The sequence below is a fragment of the Gekko japonicus genome, unplaced genomic scaffold (assembly GCF_001447785.1).
Source record: "Gekko japonicus isolate JY-2015 unplaced genomic scaffold, Gekko_japonicus_V1.1 scaffold175, whole genome shotgun sequence".
Lineage (NCBI taxonomy): Eukaryota > Metazoa > Chordata > Lepidosauria > Squamata > Gekkonidae > Gekko > Gekko japonicus.
The window spans coordinates 1,586,531-1,605,642 of record NW_015166425.1 but is presented as its reverse complement, the minus strand read 5'-3'; the positions used below and the strand labels follow the sequence as shown (position 1 = coordinate 1,605,642).

The following is a 19,112-nucleotide window of genomic DNA, read 5'->3' as shown; positions in this document are numbered from 1 at the left end:
AATAGTTACAGTCCAGCAGCATTTACAGTCCTGCAAGGATTCCTAGAATTCGCTAATTGGCCGCTGTGTGAACAAAATGCTGGGCCTGATGGGCCTTTGGTCTGATCCAGCCGGGGCTCGCCTTACATTCTTATGCTTTATAGCTAGACAGGCATGAAAGAATCAACTGAACCACAACCCTGGATCTGATCGTGTGACTTAAAAGCCAAAATGGGTGCTGTAGTGGAAAAACATAATTACCCTACCCTAATGTTCATACAAAAGGGGCCGCGGTGGCTCAGTGGTTAAGACGCTGAACGGCAGACCGGAAGGTCGGTAGCTCAGCAGTTCGAGACCCGTGTGCCGCATGACAGAGCAAGCTCCCGTCTCTGGCCCCAGCTCCTGCCAACCTAGCAGTTCGAAAGCAAGAAATTGCAAGTAGATAAATAGGTACTGCTTTGGTGGGAAGGTAACAGCGTTCCGTGTGCCTCGGTGTCTAGCCATGCTGGCCACATGACCATGGAAACGTCTTCGGACAGCGCTGGCTCTTCAGCTTGGAAACGGAGATGAGCACCGCCCCCTAGAGTTGGATTCGACTGGCTTTCTAGCAAGGGAAACCTTAACGTACATACACATGCGTTTACATGGACATGTGCTTGAGCAGACATGATTATAATTTCCCCATGTGTAGATTTCACTTTCAGAGGCTAACCAATAAATAACAACTGTGCACTGACCAACCCACCCAAGAGCAATAGAAAAGAGACTTCAATACAATAAGTAATGCATGTAATCCATCATAGGATGATACACAAATACATAATATCCCAAAGGGAAAGAACAAAGTCCAGAATAACAATCTCTCATAACAATCAAGTCTGGAATAGATGTCCACAACGAAGTCAGATGTCCACCACTTTTCAACACTTTTCCTAGGTATAAATTAGTGTTTCGGACTTCAGGTCCTTCCTCAGGAGCTATAAGCCAATACTGTAAGTCTCTAAGCAGATTCTTAACAGGTACAAAATCATTCAGGTTTTATATGGGCCAGGTCTCCTAAATTCTAGAAAGCACCTACAAGGGTTGCTACTATGTAAGTTGGACGAAAATGCCTCTGACTTTCAGAGGCTAGTCAGGACATGCTGCAAAAACAGCTGCTTTGGTTCCCCGAAAGGAATGAAGAATAAGGACAGCGGGACTGTGACCTTTTTTGGGGGGGGGGGTGTTCGATGAGGTCCACAGAGCTAAGAGATGTAAAAAGCACATGGCCTTCATTTACAAACCGGCTCAAGTCATTGGATTTTGGTGCTCCAACCCACACATAACAGGAGCACACTCAACCCACGATCCTCCCAACACGAATAGTGAGCAATTTGCGTAAATAAGAAGCAGAAGAAGAAGAAGAGATTGGATTTATACCCCGCCCTTCACTACCCAAAGGTGTCTCAGAGCGGCTTACAAACTCCTTTCCCTTCCCCTCCCCACAACAGACACCCTGTGAGGTGGGTGGGGCTGAGAGAGCTCTTGACAGAAACTGCTCTTTTTCAAGGACAGCTCTTATCAGAACTACGGCTTGCCCAAGGTCATCCAGCCAGGTGCAAGTGGAGGAGTGGGGAATCAAACCTGGTTCTCCCAGATTAGAGTCCACGCACTTAACCACTACACCAAACTGGCAATACATGTATTTTCCCATGTGGATACAGCTTCAGTCCACATTAGCTTGCCATTTGCCCACCTGCAGTGGGTAAACACCTACCTTTTGCCCCAGTACCCCACCCAAGAGAAACTGAGGTTGTTGTTCAGTCGCATAGTCGAGTCCGAACCTTCACAAAGAGAAACTGAGGAGCAGGGCTAAAAATGGTCAGACAATGGCCTCCATAAGGGACACTATATAAAAATGTCCATGTCTGTATGTTCTTCACCACAGAGATGAAGGAGAATTCCTAGAGCGTCACCTGGAAGTCACATGACATCCTTCCCCAGATCCCACCCTTAAAATCTCCCAGCATTTTCGGAGGCACAGATGGCAATCCTAGAGCCATGTGAAACTTCATAGAGCCTTCAAAACTCTGGCATTCCATTTGCCCACATCAAAGCCAGAAAATACATGCATTGAGCTGTTCACACACACGGTCAACTGTGCTCATTACACACAGAGCATCAAAATCAAACATCTGAAAGAGGCTTGAAGAAGGAAGAGGAGGAGGAGGAGGAGGAGGAGGGGATTGGATTTATACCCCACCCTTCACTACCCAAAAGAGTCTCAGAGCAGCTTGCAATCTCCTTTCCCTTCCCCTCCCCACAACAGACACCCTGTGAGGTAGGTGGGGCTGAGAGAGCTCTTTCGAGAACTCGTGAGAGAACAGCTCTGAAAGAACTTGTGACCGTCCCAAGATCATACCAGCAGCAGCATGTGGAGGAGTGGGGAATCAAACCATTTCTCCCCGATCAGAGTCTACGCTCCTAACCACTACACTAAACTGACTCTGAAAGGTACCATTTAAGATGGGCAAGTCACTGTACACATCTCTAGCCATCTGCGCCAATAAAACGGGCAGCCTTCAACTAAGAATGGGGAATACCTTTCGAATTGCACTGTGACCGAAGAAACAAATCACATAGAGGTGTCAAAATGGCCATATTCCTCCTGGTACCAGAAGAGCCGTCAAGTTGTGTGGTCACGTTGTGAATTTCCTGCCTTGTGCAGGGGGTTGGGCTAGATGACCCTGCAGGCCCCTTCCCATTCTATGATTCTATGATTCTAAGTGATGTTCCTGGTCTCCATACACAGAAAACCATGGCCAATGGCAACTTTCAGTGTCATACCATAAATTCAGTCTGTGCATATTTGTCGTATACTACTTCAAATACATTCGGTATTGGGTAAACCACTGTATGGAATTGTGGGAAAAGAGGAGAATTGTGGGGAAAGAGGATTCTAACTCTGGACATACTCCTATGATATACCTGATGCTGAAGAGGCATCTCACGCTGAATAAGCCCTTGAGCTCATTTGGTCATGTGAACAACAGAATGGCAGGACTACGAGAAGTCCTTTTCCCCTTAGATCTTCATTCAAACGTCTTGCTTGGACATCTTTGAGTATCACCCTCTCCTCAGCACCTACAGTCCTCTTCTCTATCCCTGAAATTATTCCTACTTTTGATGAAGAGTCCACCGTGCTTCAGGCTTGGACGTCGCTTGGGTTTTATTGCACTCGTGGATGGTCCGGAGGAGAGTCCTTGAAGAAGTCGTGGAAGTAGGTGCAAGCCACCGACACAAACCGGATGTACTCCTCGAAGTCCACTTGGCCGTCGCTGTTCGTATCAAGTAATGCCATGAACTCCTCAAAGGCTCCCTCTTTTATTTTTAACTGGAGAGGGAGGAAATTGAGGAGTGGGAAGAAGGATGAGTGAGTTGTTGGTGCCCTTCTGGAATTATTAGGTCTGTCTTGAGTGAACTGTCATGGCTTCCCTTTTATGGCTTCCCTTTGTGAGTTAGGGATCCCAGCCTCGCCCAGTCCGGATGGGGGATCCCCCAATTTAGAGTAAGTTTTCCCGCTGCTGGCCCACTAGCTGGTGGGGGGAAATCCCTCCCCAAAATGACTTTTTTGGGCCACTTCCGGTAAAACCGGTAAAACTGGAAGTGGCCCGAAAACCGGAAGTGCTGCCCGCAATGCAGCCATTCCAAGGCCAGTTTCGCTCATCCCCGCTTCTAATAGGGGGGGAGCGAAACTGATCATGGAAAAGACTTGCAGCCAGTTGCAAGCCTTTTCAGTGCGTTCCCCCTCCCCCCCCCCCCCGCCGCCGAATACAAGCGGCGGGGAGCAAAACTGGCTGTGAGATGGCTGGCAGCCATTTCAGTGGCCCTTTTCACTTAAAGGGACTACTCAAATGGCTGTGTCGGGGACGGAACTTCCAGTTTGTAGCAACTTCCAGTTTTACCTGAAGTGGCCCAAAATGCCATTGCGGCAGGATATCCCTGTCCACACACACACCCCAGAAAGCCCCTCCAAAAGGCCCCCACCGGCAAGGTAAGGGGACCTGACAACCCTATTGGAAGCTTGAACTCTATAATGGGGCTTACAGTCCCTGAGGTTGCCTCAAAATGTAGTATTACGCCACTGACTTTTACTCTGAAGTAGACCACCAATCACCAATGTTCCCTCTGAGTGAGTGTGAGCTAGCTCACAGTTTTTTAGCCTCTGGCTCACACATTTTTGTCTTCGCTCAGGAAGGAGGGCTCCCGAGTAGACTAATTGATGCAGTAGCCAAATCACTCGCTCACAACTTTAATGCCAGTCACTTGCTCACCGCTTTGATGCCAGTGGCTCACAAAGTGGGATTTTTGCTCACAAGACTCCACAGCTTAGAGGGAGCATTGCCAATCACCCTCGATCCACTCATCCAAGGAGCCTGTCCTTGTGCCAACTGCTGCTGGTCCAGCAGATGAGAAAAATCCTACCGAATCCCATGAAGTAAGACTCATTCCCCAGTACTGTTGGGTCATTGGATTCTTTGAAATAAAGGAAAGGAAATTAGGAACAATATCCTGTTGTACTTCCTGGTTCAGTGCTACTGATGTAGAACAGAGTGGAGTGGCAAATGGGACACAACCACGGAGATGTTGTGGACAGGGTCCAGTTCCTGCCCTACAAAATGGCTTTCAGCCACATCTTTGTGCTACTCTAATCTAGTGCTGTGAGGCCACCTACTGGCAGCCCTAGTTGTCCCCTGCTGCTTCAAGTAGTGCCAGGAACACACACAAAACCTAAAACCAGCAACATCATCTCTGTTGCTATGTCCAATTTCCTCAGAAGTAGCTTGTGGGAGCTCTGGGAATTGCCAGAAAAATCTATGGTAAAACCTGGAAGTAACATAGGGTAGTTCTAGGAATCACCTGGACTCTATAGTAAAACTATGGTTATTTTTGGTACAACCATAGAGTTTCCAGTGGTTCCTAGAGCTACCCTATGTCACTTCCAGGTTTCCCCCCCACGGATGGCATACTTAGGCATACAACATCATGGCCTCTCATGTACCTGACCCTCCCATCAGCCTAGCAACCTTACTGTGTTCTTTTCCTATCTCTGCCTCCATCCAAGCTGTCGTTCTTGCACTTCTGGTTTAATGAACAATTCTTTCCAGCAATTCCATCTTCTCCTCCAAACCCAACCCAATCCCAGGACACCGTGAACGGGTGTGTAATACTTAACTGTTTTCAAAATGGGGAGCTCTTTTTTCAATAGATCCAGCAGCTCCCCTCTGCTGAGGGTGTATCTGTTGCCTTCCTTCCGGCAGTAGCGCTGGAAGATACAAACCACCACTCCAAGGGCTTGCTCTAGATTATTGTACATTCCCTCCATCGCAGAACATGTACTACAGACTCTGCAAGGCAAGGGGGAAACAGACAGTTGGATTAGTAAAGCAGAGATCCTTCTTAGAGACTGAATGGAATGAACCTGCAATCGGGGAACTCTTGGGTCGAATCTGTATTTGCATTTTAAAATCAGTTTCGTGCTGCTGTGACGCCGTCTTTCTCTATGCTCGTTTGAATGTTGTTTGGAGAAGACTCTTAAAGCAGTGCAGAGGTGCAATGATAGTGGAGCCGCTCCAAAAGGACAATAAACATATGTGGACATGCAAAAGTATGCTAGCACTGTTGAGGTGTGAAAACGACACCAAATGTAGACAGCTTTTTTGAAGATGGAGTCAAAAGGCTGGGACACCAGTGGGAAAGACAAGTGCAGATTCGGCCTTGGAGAGTCAGTGAAGTTCAACCATGAGCATCTTTCTTTTCTTTACCTTTAACATTTTATACCTAATACAAACCAACAAAATTACCGACATTCACCAAGCCACAAATAAAATTCCATAAAATAAACCAACTAACCAAAGTCTATACTGAAAGTACTAGAATAACACATTCATCAAATGCAAAACCTATAGAGAAGAAGAGATACCACACATCAGGGCTTATAACTTATACACATCGCAAATATTATATTAAAGTTAAATATTTTCCGTTTTTCGGAACCACTTCAATCCGCAACAAATAATCTAATACAACAGAGCACACTTCAACAAAATCTTAACGAAGAGCACTGGATTCATATTGATTCACCTAAGTAATTTTTTCCGTTACGTACATCTCCCATATCTTACGGTGCCGTAGTGAAAGTGTCGATGCATCTGAACATTTTTTGCTGCTGTTAGAAGGTTTGAAATGAGTCTTTGCCTAATTTGTGGGACTGTGACATCTGGCCAATAATTTAAAAACAATATTTCTGGGGGAAAGGGGACAACATAACCAGTGATAAGGAATATTTGATCCAATACTATCCTCCAGAACGGTTTGATTTTCTCACATTGAACACGAACAATGCACATTGTTGGGGGTTTCATATCATTTTAATGGCAATACTCTCAAAATGTATACTGTTTATTATTCTGTACGTATAGTAATTTATCCTGCAATTTCAATACTCAGTTCTCAAATCCAATATAATACTTCACTTTTTTTAACAAATTCATAGAATCATCAAGTTGGAAGGGGCCATACAGAGCAAGTTAAGTGCACGGACTCTAATCTGGGAGAACCGGGTTTGATTCCCCATTCCTCTTCTTGCACCTGGCTGGATGACCTTGGGCAAGCCATAGTTCAGATAAGAGCTGTCCTTGAAAAAGAGCAGTTTCTGTCAAGAGCTCAGCCCTACCTACCTCACAGGGTGTCTGTTGTAGGGAGCGAAGGGAAAGGAGTTTGTAAGCTGCTCTGAGACTCCTTTGGGTAGTGAAGGGCAGAGTATATACCCAATCTCTTCTTCTTCATAATCTAGTCCAACCCCCTGCCCAACGCAGGACCAGCCTAGCGCATCTCTGACAACTATTCGTCCAGCCTCTTCTTAAAAGCTGTCAGTGAAGGGGAGCTAACCACCACTCTAGTCATCTGATTCAACCTTTGAACCACTCTGACCATGAACAAGTTTTTCCTAATATCCAGCCGATATCTTTCTGTGTGTAATTTAAACCTGTTGCTTCAGGTCCTGTCCTCTGCTGCCAACTGGAACAGCTCCTTGCCCTCCTCCAGATGACAGCCTTTCAAATATTTAAAGAGAGCAGTCATGTCCCCCCTCAGTCTCCTCTTCTCCAAACTAAACATTCCCAAGGCCCTTAGCCTTTCTTCGTAGGGCTCAGTCTCCAGACCCCTGATCACCCCCTGCACTCTCTTCTGCACCCTCTCAATTTTGCCCAAATCCTTTTTGAAGTGAAGCCTCCAGAACTGCACACAGTACTCAAGGTGCAGCCTGACCAAGGCAGTGTACAGAGGGGCTATGAAAAGTCATGTTCCAAAAATAGACAAAGGGCAGCCATTATGGTGCATTATGGTACAAAGGTGCTCTGTACTTGTGAGTTCTTAGATGGCCTTATATAAGCATAGAATTCTTCAGCTGGGTAGCTGTGTTGGTCAAAAGCATTAGAACAAAGTTTGAGTCCAGTAGCACCTTTAAGACCAACAAAGTTTAATTCTGGATATAGGTTTTCGTGTGCATGCATGCTTCTTTAGATTCATTGAAACAGACTTCGCCAACCATCACATAGAGGTAGAGAGAGGATGGGGGGATTAGTTGCCAGAAAGGGCTAGTTAGGGTCAAGATGTACAAGTCACTGAGCAATAAGGATAGCTAAGATTCAATTAAAGCAGTTGGTGAGACCTGTGAATAGCCGCAAATTAGCATACAAACGAAATCTTTAAAAGTGTGCATGCACACAAGAGCTTATATCCAGAATTAGACTTCGTTGGTCTTAAAGGTGCTCCACTGGAGTCAAACTCTGTTCCATCAAAATCTTGTACATTAGCATAATCGGCCACTGTTTTTTATACTACAGCTCTGTAGTGCAATTTTCTTCCGGTTCTGGGCCGAGATCTTTCTGGCCGCCACCATCAGGTGTATTGTCAAATATTGTACATCCTTCCAGAAATCCAACAGGTATACTGATTTTATCTCACTTTCATTCTCATGGCTCCGCCCCCAATGGAAAAAAAAGAATTCTGGGGATTGTAAATTATCAGAAGGGGAGCTTAACCGAGTAGCGTAGATACCTCGATATTTTGCAGGTTTGTTATGTAGAACAGGAAAGGGCATATAACTAGGACAGCTGCCAGATGTGGTGCGAAATAGCTAGCCGGTTTGTGCTTTTAAGAAGGAACAGCAACCTATTGGAACCCTTTAAAAATAACCCAACATTATTCTTCAGTTATACTTGCAGGAACTTGCTGACTAGCCTCAACTAGGGTTGCCAAACTCCCTGGTGGAGGTGGGGGTCCCCTGCTGCCAGGCCTGCTGTCCGGCGGCAGGGGAAAACTTATGCTGAAAAAGAGGGAGATCCATCCAACCTGCAGTGGCGTGTCTGCATCACTGCCCACATGACCCGGAAGCAACGTCATCACGTCCAGGTCACCGGGGCAATACTCTGGTATTTGGGCATAAACTCTATGGTGAAAGCCAAATTCACCATAGAATTTTAACCCAAATACCAGAGTATTGCCCCGATGTCCTGGAAGTGATGACATCACTTCCGGGTTAGGTGGTCGGTGACACAGACCCATTGCTGCATGTCAGATCGGCCTCTCTGCTATTCCTGGTAAGTCTCCCCATCCCCCGCTGGAGGCACCCTCCAAGCTTGTCAGAGCAGATAAGGTAATTAGGATTGGCCATGGTCAGTACATGGTCACCAAAGAAGACGAAGATTGCTACCCCGAGGAATTTCAGTGGCAAACTATCTCTGCTCACATCTTCCCTTGAAAACCCCATGAGAGGGTCACCATAAGTCATCTGCAACCTGACAATACTTAATTATAACGACAGCTGCAGGGGCTGAGGCTGAAAAACAATGTGGCTTCCTGAAGGCCACCTTGAGAAGCTGGTGGTAGAAGTGAGATCTGAACTCCAGATACCTGGCTCACACTGTTTCTCTTCAGGGCTGCACCAGCTTGGTTTTTGGTTGTGTAGAGACGAGTGGTGCACCCCCTGAACCTTCCCCCCTCCAGTTTTCACTCTATACCCACTTCACCTCATTTTTCTGGACTACAGAGATGCCATCCAACATTACTGGAGGGGTCATACAGATCAGCCGCAAATGCCATGTTTCACCGAGGGCTTTCTGACCCTGATATTGCATGCAGGCATACTACTGAGCTCCAGACGCTGCAGATAAGCATCGGGGCATAGAGTCACAGAACCGCAGAGTTGGAAAGGATCTCCAGGGTCATCTAGTCCAACCCCCAACACAATGCAGGAAATTCACAAATACCTCCCCCACACATACCCCCACTGACCCCTGCTCCACGCCCAGAAGATGTTCCAACATCTGGATGACCTCTGTGGGACTCCATATTAGAAGGCACCTATGAACTGACACAGCAGGGCTCTTGTGACGCACTTCAACAGAAACAGTCCCGACACACCAAGAAACGGAACTTTACAATTCAATCCAACCACCACTCCCTCCGGGTAAGACATTTTTGGCACATTTTTGGAGTCACCACAGGCCCCCAGAGTAAGCACCCGGAAAAGTACTGGCGACCCCACCTCCAAAGGAAGAATATAAACATACCAACCAAGGCATCCAGCGATAATGTTCTATATGAGCCCAGCGAACAAGTCGGGAAGGAAGAAGATTGTATTTCCAGCTTCCCCAACGCCTACCAACCTGTCTTGGATCGTCTTCCGCAGCTGCTGCTGGCACATTCCAACTAGGACAGGCCCGCATGTTAATTCACAGGGCAGAAAGGCCTTGGGAACTATCCACCCATCGGTTGCATCACATCTGATACCAATACACACCCCAGGGTGTTCCAAGAGTAGGACATTGTTCACTCACCACCCACAAAACCTCAGAACTCGTGGTTCATCTTTCTCCCATCTGGTGTCTCATTTGCAAGCAAATGAGCTGCCTTCTGAAATACACGTCTGTTATTTATAAAAATAATTTTGAAGATCCAGAGCAAAATTAAAACTCGTGCATTCAGCAAAAAAAAAAAAGGTATTCCTGCATGTTGTTGGGACCTGGCTCCTGCTTTAAACTGGCTACACTCAAAAGGAGCATATATATCTTTGTTAACATTCATTGCTGCAAAATGGCTGCCATAAAACAGACCGATTTCCCAGAAGCTGCTGCTACGCCCTCACTCTTCCCTTTCCCCCCATTGTATGCGTCAGTTTCCCACTATTTGCTGCGCAGCTGCATTTTGACCCACAGCTTCACCCAATTTCCCCCGCATCTTCTCGATCCTCAAAAAACAGGATTGAGAAGACGCAGGGGAAATTGAGCAAAGCTGCAGGGCAAGATGCGGCTGCACAGCAAATAGTGGGAAATTGACGCATACAATCAAAGGAAAGGGAAGAGCAAGGGCGGAGCAGCGGCTTCTGGAAAATCGGTCGGACTGTTGAGACATGAGGTATAACACAACACATAGGCCAACACAATCCCAACACCTTTTAGCTACATGTCAGTTTGCCATTGGGCCTCACAAAGTCTGTGTCTCCCTAGCATATGTGATATCCAGAGAAACAGAGGAGGAGGAGGAGGAGGAAGAGGATTTACATCCCACCCTTCACTACCTGAAGGGGTCTCAGAGCGGTTTACAATCTCCTTTCCCTTCCCCTCCCCACAACAGACACCCGGTGAGGTAGGTGGGGCTGAGGGAGCTCTTGAGAGAACTGCTCTTGAGAGAACAGCTCTGAGAGAACTTGCGACTGACCCAAGGTCACTCCAGCTGCTGCATGTGGAGGAGTGGGGGAATCAGACCCGGTTCTCCCAGATTAGAGTCCGCTCTCTTAACCGCTACACCAAACTGGCAGAGCCCAGGCCCTGGAGAACTATCAAAAAATCACACTGTAACCCCTAGCCAGGGGTCCCCACCTTGATGCCCACCGACACTATCTTGGTTCCCACAAAGTGTTTTTAGGAAGCAGGTGAGGCTTTTGCCAAGGAAGACTGGCTACGCAGATTAAAGGAACACATTATGGGAGATTACAACAGATTACTTACAACGTGTGAGGCCTGGGATAACTGGCACATTGTAGGCTCAGGGAAACAGCGGAGCACAACTGTTTTGTGCATCAGTTAGGGTCAGAAGTGGGCCCTCCTGGGACTGCAGGGCCTACGAGCATAGAAGAAAAAGAAGAAGAAGAAGAAGAAGAAGAAGAGGAGGAGGGGGAGGAGGAGGAGGAGATTGGATTTATACCCCGCCCTTCACTTGGAGTCTCAGAGCGGCTTACAAACTCCTTTTCCCTTCCCCTCCCCACAACAGACACCCTGTGAGGTGGGTGGGGCTGAGAGAACTCTGACACAAACTGCTTTTTTTCAAGGACAGCTCTTATCAGAACTACGACTTGCCCAAGGTCATCCAGCCAGATGCAAGTGGAGGAGTGGGGAATCAAACCCGATTCTCCCAGATTAGAGTCCGCGCACTTAACCACTACACCAAACTGGCTCTTCAGGTCTTGCCAGGTCTGATCTTCTCCCTCCAAGGGGGGTTAGGGGCCATTCCAGGAGAGGGCGTGCCCACCCCCAGCGTGATGACGTCACTCTGCATGATGTCATCACATCCCTGCTTTTTCCCTATCATTTAAAGGGAAACTTGACTTTAAATTGTGGGGGAGGGGAGCGAGGGCCAAGCGCTCCTGCCATGCAAGAGGCAAAATCACACTCCCGCTTGGGAAGAGCAGGTGCTGGGTGCTCAGGGTCTCTTTAAGAGCTCGCAGCTAGTGGGCCCCGCACTCAAGAGAGAAGGGAGAGAGATGGCTGCGAGTGTTCAGGCTTGGGGGCAGGGTTTTCCCCACCAGCCCACTGGCCGGCGGCGGGTTGAACCCCCCCCCCCAAAGAAAGCAGGTAAACCCTGCCAGACCTGGGGAGTTTGGCAACCCTGGGGCCTACCCAAACATGCTAAGCTCTGTGAACAGCCTTTCGCAATGATCCCAAAGGACGTCATTTAGGGGCTCACCAACCTTGCCTCAAATTCAGCAGCAGCTCATCAATAGATCCCATTCCTAATGTGGCCAGATCTGTGGATACTTAGATCTGGAGAATGGGGCCACGAACAGATAACACAGATCTTCCTACAAGTCCGAGAAAAGCCCCGGGTTTGCGGAACATTTTGAGATCTTAAAAGAGGGGGGGACACTGGTTTTTTTTTAAAAAAAACCCCAAAATAATCGAAGCAGCACCTGTAAGGAACAAACGCCTTCTGTGGCCATTGCTCGGCAACTACAACAGTACTGCCTGTTGAAGCCTCGGGTTGCTGTTGTTTTTTCCAGTCAAAAGCAGGGAGAGAGTGGCAGGGTTCTTTCCGGCACTGTTTGAGCGCTTGAGGGAGGACTCATCGGGGCCAGGCCCAACAGCAACCACAAGACGACTTGTTCCCAACCAATTTGCATGACTCACCCATTACTATTCTAAAGCAGCCGCCCTCTAATAGCCAAAGTGTTGTAGCAGTTGGACTTTCAGGTTCAACTCCACTCGGCCATGGAAGCTCACTGGGTGACGTTCGGTCTGTCACATACTTAGGTCAAGGTCCCGACCAGTGTTCCCTCTAAGCTGAGTTAGTGTGAGCTAGCTCACAGTTTTTTAGCCTCCGGCTCACAGATTTTTGTCTTAGCTCAGGAAGCGATAGCTCCAGAGCAAACTAATTTATGCTGGAGCCAAATTGATTGCTCACAACTTTAATGCCGGTAGCTCACAAAGTAGAACTTTTGCTCACAAAACTCCATAGCTTAGAGGGAGCATTGGTCCCGACCTTTACGCAGTGGGGGGCTCCAGGCTCTTCTCCGGAAGTGACATCATCATGCTGGGCATGTCGCGGGGGGACACTCTAGCATTCAGCCAAAAACTCTATGGTTACCATAGAGTTTTTGCCCAAACCCTAGAGCATCCTTACCCACGCAATGTGCCCGGTGGGATGACGTCACCTCCGGGTGATATCATTGCACCTGGCACGGTGGGCGCTGTGGACCTCTTCAGGGGCGGGGCTCCCCCTGCTGGCAGCTGGCCAGCAGGTGGCTCAGGGGCCCGAAATCGGTGGGAACCCCACCCCCATTGGGGGGAATGGCAACCCTCCACACACTCTCAGCCTAACCTATCTCGGAAGGTTATTGTGGGGATAAAATGTAGGAGAGGAGAATGATGCAAGCTGCTTTCAGTCCCCATTGGTGAGCAAGGTAGGCTATATAGTCAATAATAAATACAGCAGAAGATGGGGGGGCAGATAAACGTAGGATGGCTGGTGGGTGGGAACTAGAGAAGGAAGCAGGGAAAGGTGAGGCTACGGGGGCTGCCAGGAAGAAAGAGGGGGGGGAATAGTGTTATTTGACAGAGAAAATTATATCCTTCTCCCTTCCCTCCAGCTCTTTCTTTGCATTCCTGAGTCTAAGAATGTATGGCCTGCTCCTAAACACATGTACTCAGAAGAAAATCCCGCTGAAGTTTACTGGCATTTACTTCCCGACCAGTATGACAGAACTTACAGAAAGAAGCAGAACCTGCTCGTAATTGCTTTTAACTGCCTGGGAAAGTGGATCGGGCCCCTTCGGGGTGGACCTGAGAAACTGGCTGCCTTGTTGACTAAGGCAGAGGCAAAAGGCAGGGCCCGGGAAGGAGCCAATGGAGGCAGTGATGGAAAATTTGAACAAGCAGGGGGTTTTTAATGAAAAGCGGCACAGTGGCTACTCTGTTGGGTGTTTTGCAGCCCTTAGAATTAGGTTGGAAGACGATTTTAAGGGGGGAAACTGTGTGTGTGTGTGTGTTTTGTTAAAGATAGCTTCTTTCCAACACAAACACCCCTTCCAATGCAGCATAGCTAGCCAGTGAATTTTACAGGAACCATGTGGAGAAGAAAAGGAGTGAGGAAAACTGAACTCATCTCTCCAAAATGGGATGCTTACTCCGTTGAGAAAGGGGCGTTTTTAGGATTGTTTAATTCTGTCTTATCAGCAGAGCTCTGTGCCCAGCTGGGACCTTGTCCTGCGGGAAGTGCTGTTTAGACCCGTCTTTATTTTATTTTTTAGAGCAAAATTTGAATTTGTGACCTGGCTGTTCCCATTGAAAAAGTGGGTGCTTGTTTTTAAGACAGGAAAAATTATTTAGCTCTTGCCGATTTTCTGGGTTGTATGGCCATGGTCCTGGCATTGTAGGACCTGGCGTTTCGCCAGTAGCTGTGACTGGCATCCTCAGAGGTATAACACAGAAAGTTGGAGTACTCTCTGTGTCAAGGTGAGAAGAAAAATGGTAGGCAGGTAATTTATAGCTGCAGTCACACGTGTGATATAATATGGGGGGAAGCGAGGCTATTTGCCCCGGGCCGAAAGGAAGCGTGTTTGCGCGATTGTACACCCACACGCCCCCGCGGTTTCCGAATGCTAGTTGACTTTTCGTTGTGGTTTTTTACTACGCTCTTGCAGCACTATGGAACGGCACGCCGACTACTACGGGACGCTGAGCAGATGTTCTCGTCTAATCGCGCCGCTTTGCTCCGTGCTGGAATCGCGCGTGTATGCCACCGCTTACGGTTCGTATGATCGCACCCTATATCTACAATGTTAAATTACACAGGGAAGCCATTGAAATTCATCAACATAAACACAATTTCAACAGGAGTTTAAAAATAAATAGGGCATGGTTTCCTTGTCCTGAAAAACACAAAAGGCTCTACATCTGACAATAGCACTACAGATAAGATTAGAACCTCCTCAGGAAACAGGAAACCTCCTCAGGAAGCTATCCATATACAAAAGAACCTCCTCAAGAAAGCTACTCCATTAGCATGTTTCACAGCCTGGGGAACTCCTACAAGATAATGACTCAGCCCTACCCCTCCTTCCTGAGTAGATATAAATTACCTGCCTACCATTTTTCTTCTCACCTTGACACAGAGAGTACTCCAACTTTCTGTGTTATACCTCTGAGGATGCCACCAGTCACAGTTGCTGGTGAAATGTCAGGTCCTACAATGCCCAAGACCACGGCCATACAGCCCAGAAAATCTACAACAGCTCATGAACTCCAGCCCATACCCCAAGATCTTGCTCACACACACTGCTACCCAGAAGCGTATCCCCCATCCAGTATGCGTGTTCCTCATTTTTGTTACCCAAATGTAGAACTCGGCACTTATCCTTGTTAAATCCCATCTTGTTCACATCCACCCACTTCTCCAGTGTGTTCATATCTAGTTGAATTCTATATCTTCTGGTGTGTTTGCTTGTCCTCCCAATTTGGTGTTGTACGTCTGGTGCAACTGGAGGTGATGTCAGCAGGTCACCAGTGACGCCTTTACATCACTGCAGAGGTTCCCACCCTCGCTGTGAGTCTCCCGCTGGTAACCCTGCAGCTAGACTACTGTAGCACACTCTGCATGGGTCCGCCCTTGGAAGCAATACCAAAACTCCAGATAGTAGAGAAAGCTGCAGGTCAGTGACTACCGGCAGGCAGATCAAGATGGCTCGCCGTGTTAATTTGCCCGCAGCAGTAGAAAAGAGCCAGAGTCCAAGCAGCACCTTCAAGACTAACAAAATCTTTGGCAGGCAGGTAGAGTAAGCCCCCTTTGAACGTTATGGACCTGACACGTGTATGCTGATTTGTGTATCAGACGGCTTCTCCTGATACACTCCACTGCAGCAGTTCCATTCATCGGAGCAAAGGCGCCACTCTGCAAATGGGTAGGGTTGGGAAATTCCTGGAGATTTGGGGATGGAGTCTGAGGAGGGTGGGGTTTGGTTGAGAACCTCAGCAGGATATGATAGAGTTCACCCTCCAAAGCTTCCCTTTCCTCCACGGGAGCTGATCTCTGTAGTCTGGCGATCCCTTCTAATTCCGGGAGACCTCCAGAACCCACCTGGAGGCTGACAAGACTACACATGGTAAGATCAACAGCTGCCCACACCTAAGCATTCTCTGGTGTGCCTCGCATCGGGTGGAAAGTCCTGCCTAACAAGTTCAGGAAGCCTCCCACACTTTCGTCCTTCTGCATGACGAGTAAAACAGAATTTTTCAGCAGGGAATTTTTATAAAAGCAATAAGGCAGTCATTAACATCTAGGGAATTAAAGGCAATCTTCATTGTACATATTGTGCTACGTTGATTGAGTTCTTCCTCAATTTTGGAATCCAGCTTCATTGCCTTGCTAATTGTATGCGATATGTTTCATTGCATTGTTCTCCAGTCTTGTAATTCCTGCTTCACTGCCTGTATTATACTGCGTCTTAAGTGCAGTGGCATCTTTAAGACTGATGACGTTTTGTGTGCCCGCACACCGTCTTCAGATACACACAAAAGGTGCACACAAAAGTTTATTCCTTGAATAAAAGTTTGTTGGTAAGAACATAAGAACATAAGAGAAGCCAATGTTGGATCAGGCCAATGGCCCATCCAGTCCAACACTCTGTGTTACACAGTGGCCAAAAATACCAGGTGTCATCAGGAGGTCCAGTAGTGGGGCCAGGACACTAGAAGCCCTCCCACTGTTGCCCCCCCCCAAGCACCAAGAATACAGAGCATCACTTGCCCCAGACTGAGAGTTCCTACCTATACCTTGTGGCTCATAGCCACTGATGGACCTCTGCTCCATATGCTTATCCAATTTCCTCTTGAAGCCGTCCATGCTTGTAGCCATCGCCACCTCCTGTGGAAGTGAATTCCATGTGTAAATCACTCTTCGGGTGAAGAAGGACTTCCTTTTATCTGTTCTAACCCGTCCAGTGGTCTTAAAGGTGCCACTGGACTCGAAATTTGTTCTCCTGCTTCAGACTAACACAGCTACCCACCTGAATCTACTTGAAGGGCTGTCACATAGAGGATGGTGCGGAGTTGTTTTCTGTTGCCCCAGAAGGTCAGACCAGAACCAACAGGTTGCAGTTAAATCAAAGGAGTTTTCAGCTAAAGATCAGGAAGAACTTCCTGACAGTTTGAGCGGTTCCTCAGTGGAACAGGCTTCCTCGGGAGGTGGTGGACTCTCCTCCTTTGGAGGTTTTCAAGCAGAGGCTCGATGGCCATCTGACAGCAATGTGTATTCTGTGAACTTAGGCAGATCACAAGAGAGAGGGCAGGAAGGGTCGCTTCCGGGCTTAGTTCTCGTGGCCCTTTCTTACATGCCCAGGGAAATGCCGATAGCCACTTTGGGGTCAGGAAGCCATTTTACTCCAGGGCATAGAAAAGGGGCCACTGGAGGTATGGGGGGATATTTGTGAGTTTATTTATTTACTGATTTATTGAATGTATACCCCGCCTTCCCCGCCAAGGCAGCCTCAGGGCGGCCTACATTACAAATTTCCAAAGCAAATTAAAATCCTAAAAGCAATTTAAAAATTCTACACAAACATTACAAACTGGATGACGGAACACCGTTTTTAGAACATTAACCATACAGGTGTCTGGACAGAATGGTTACAGACCACTATCTGGCCCCAACATTGGGTATCTTCCCGAGCAAGGCTCGGATGTTATAATGGTTATGAAATATGGCAGCTCAATCAAACGCCTGGTGGAAGAGCTCTGTCTTGCAGGCCCTGCGGAGCTGTAATGAGTTCCACAGGGCCCTGATATTCTCAGGGAGCTCACTCCGCCACCGTGGAGGTGCCACAGAAAAAGCCCTGGCCCTAGAGAGCCAGTCTGGTGTAGTGGTTAAGTGCGTGGACTCTAATCTGGGAGAACCGGGTTTGATTCCCCACTCCTCCACTTGCCCCTGGCTGGATGACCTTGGGCAAGCCATAGTTCTGATAAGAGCTGTTCTTGAAAAAGAGCAGTTTCTGTCAGAGCTCTCTCTCTCAACGTGTCTGTTGTGGGGAGGGGAAGGGAGAGGAGTTTGTAAGCCGCTCTGAGACACCTTTGGGTAGTGAAGGGTGGGGTATAAATCCAATCTCTTCTCTTCTTCTCTTCTAGTTGAAGCTAGTCTGGCATCTTTAGGGCCAGGGAGATCCAGGATATTTTGTGTTCCTGAGTGCAGTTCTCTCTGGGGAACATGTGGGGAAAGGCGATCCATCAGGTATCCTGGCCTCTGAACATATAAGGCTTTATAGGTAAGAACCAGCACCTTGAAGTGAATCCGGTATGCTATCGGCCAGGGGTGGCCAAACTGTAGCTCAGGAGCCGCATGTGGCTCTTTCACACATATTGTGTGGTTCCCGGCAGGGCGGCTGGGGAAGCAAAGGGGAAGCATGCTGCCCCAATTGGTCTTCCCTTCCCCAGCCAGTGTTCCCCTTCCTGCATAGGCTTGAGGTAGGGGGGAGGCAGAGATAGGAAGCAACTTTAAATGTGTTCTCAAATTCTCCCCCCCCCCCCCGGCCCCCCCGTCGACTGGCAGGACAAGGTGTTTTTTTCTCCAAGCCAAGCCAGCAGGCATGGGGGGATGGTGTGGAAGAATGCATTTAAACTTAAAATTGCTTTCTTTCCACCTCTCTCTTCTTCCCTGCATCCCCATTTATTTGTTTTCTTTACACCTTTCTCTTTTTTCCCTTCCTCCCTCCCCCATCTATTTGCTTTCTATCCACTCTTTCTTTTCCCTTTTCTTTCTCTCTTTCTCCCTTTCTTTCTGTCTCTCTTTCCCCTTCCTCCCTCCCTCATCTATCTGCTTCCTTTGTTTCTCTCTGTCTTTCCACCTTTCATTCTTTCTTTCCACCTCTCTGTCTCTCTCGCTCTCTGTGACAAATAAATATCATTGGACAAATAGATATCATTATTAATATCTGTTTTTACCCCTTTTGTTTTTATTTTTGGCAGTCTCGTTTAATGTTAATAAAAACAAATTTGCATATTTTTCAGTAAACATGTGTGTGTGATATTGGTTCATGTCTTGCGACTCTCAAACATCTGACGTTTATTCTATGTGGCTCTTACCTTAGGCAAGTTTGGCCACCCCTGCTATAGGCAGCCGGTGCAGTCCTTTCAGCACAGGTTGGATATGTTTCCTGCATTGTGCAGGGGGTTGGACTAGATGACCCTGGAGGTCCCTTCCAGTTCTATGATTCTATGTTTTAAGTGTCCTCTGGTTATGATTGCTGTATGTTCTTATTACGTTGCATTGGGGGGGGGGGGTAGATTACAATCTGTTTTTGACTCCCAGGGATAAAAGTAGACTAAAAA

At 47.6% G+C, this 19,112-nt stretch overlaps 1 protein-coding gene across 1 annotated transcript; it reads right to left on the bottom strand.

The window, feature by feature from the left end:
- Window positions 1-2,401: 2,401 nt before the first annotated feature.
- On the bottom strand, window positions 2,402-9,720 carry LOC107110884 (protein S100-A3-like). Its single transcript, XM_015411724.1, has 3 exons — window positions 9,690-9,720; window positions 5,195-5,366; window positions 2,402-3,352 (listed from the first exon to the last, which is right to left on the bottom strand). The coding sequence occupies exons 2-3, from the start codon at window positions 5,342-5,344 to the stop codon at window positions 3,188-3,190; spliced, it is 315 nt and encodes a 104-aa protein (XP_015267210.1). The 5' UTR covers window positions 5,345-5,366; window positions 9,690-9,720; the 3' UTR covers window positions 2,402-3,187.
- Between the last annotated feature and the right edge of the window lie 9,392 nt (window positions 9,721-19,112).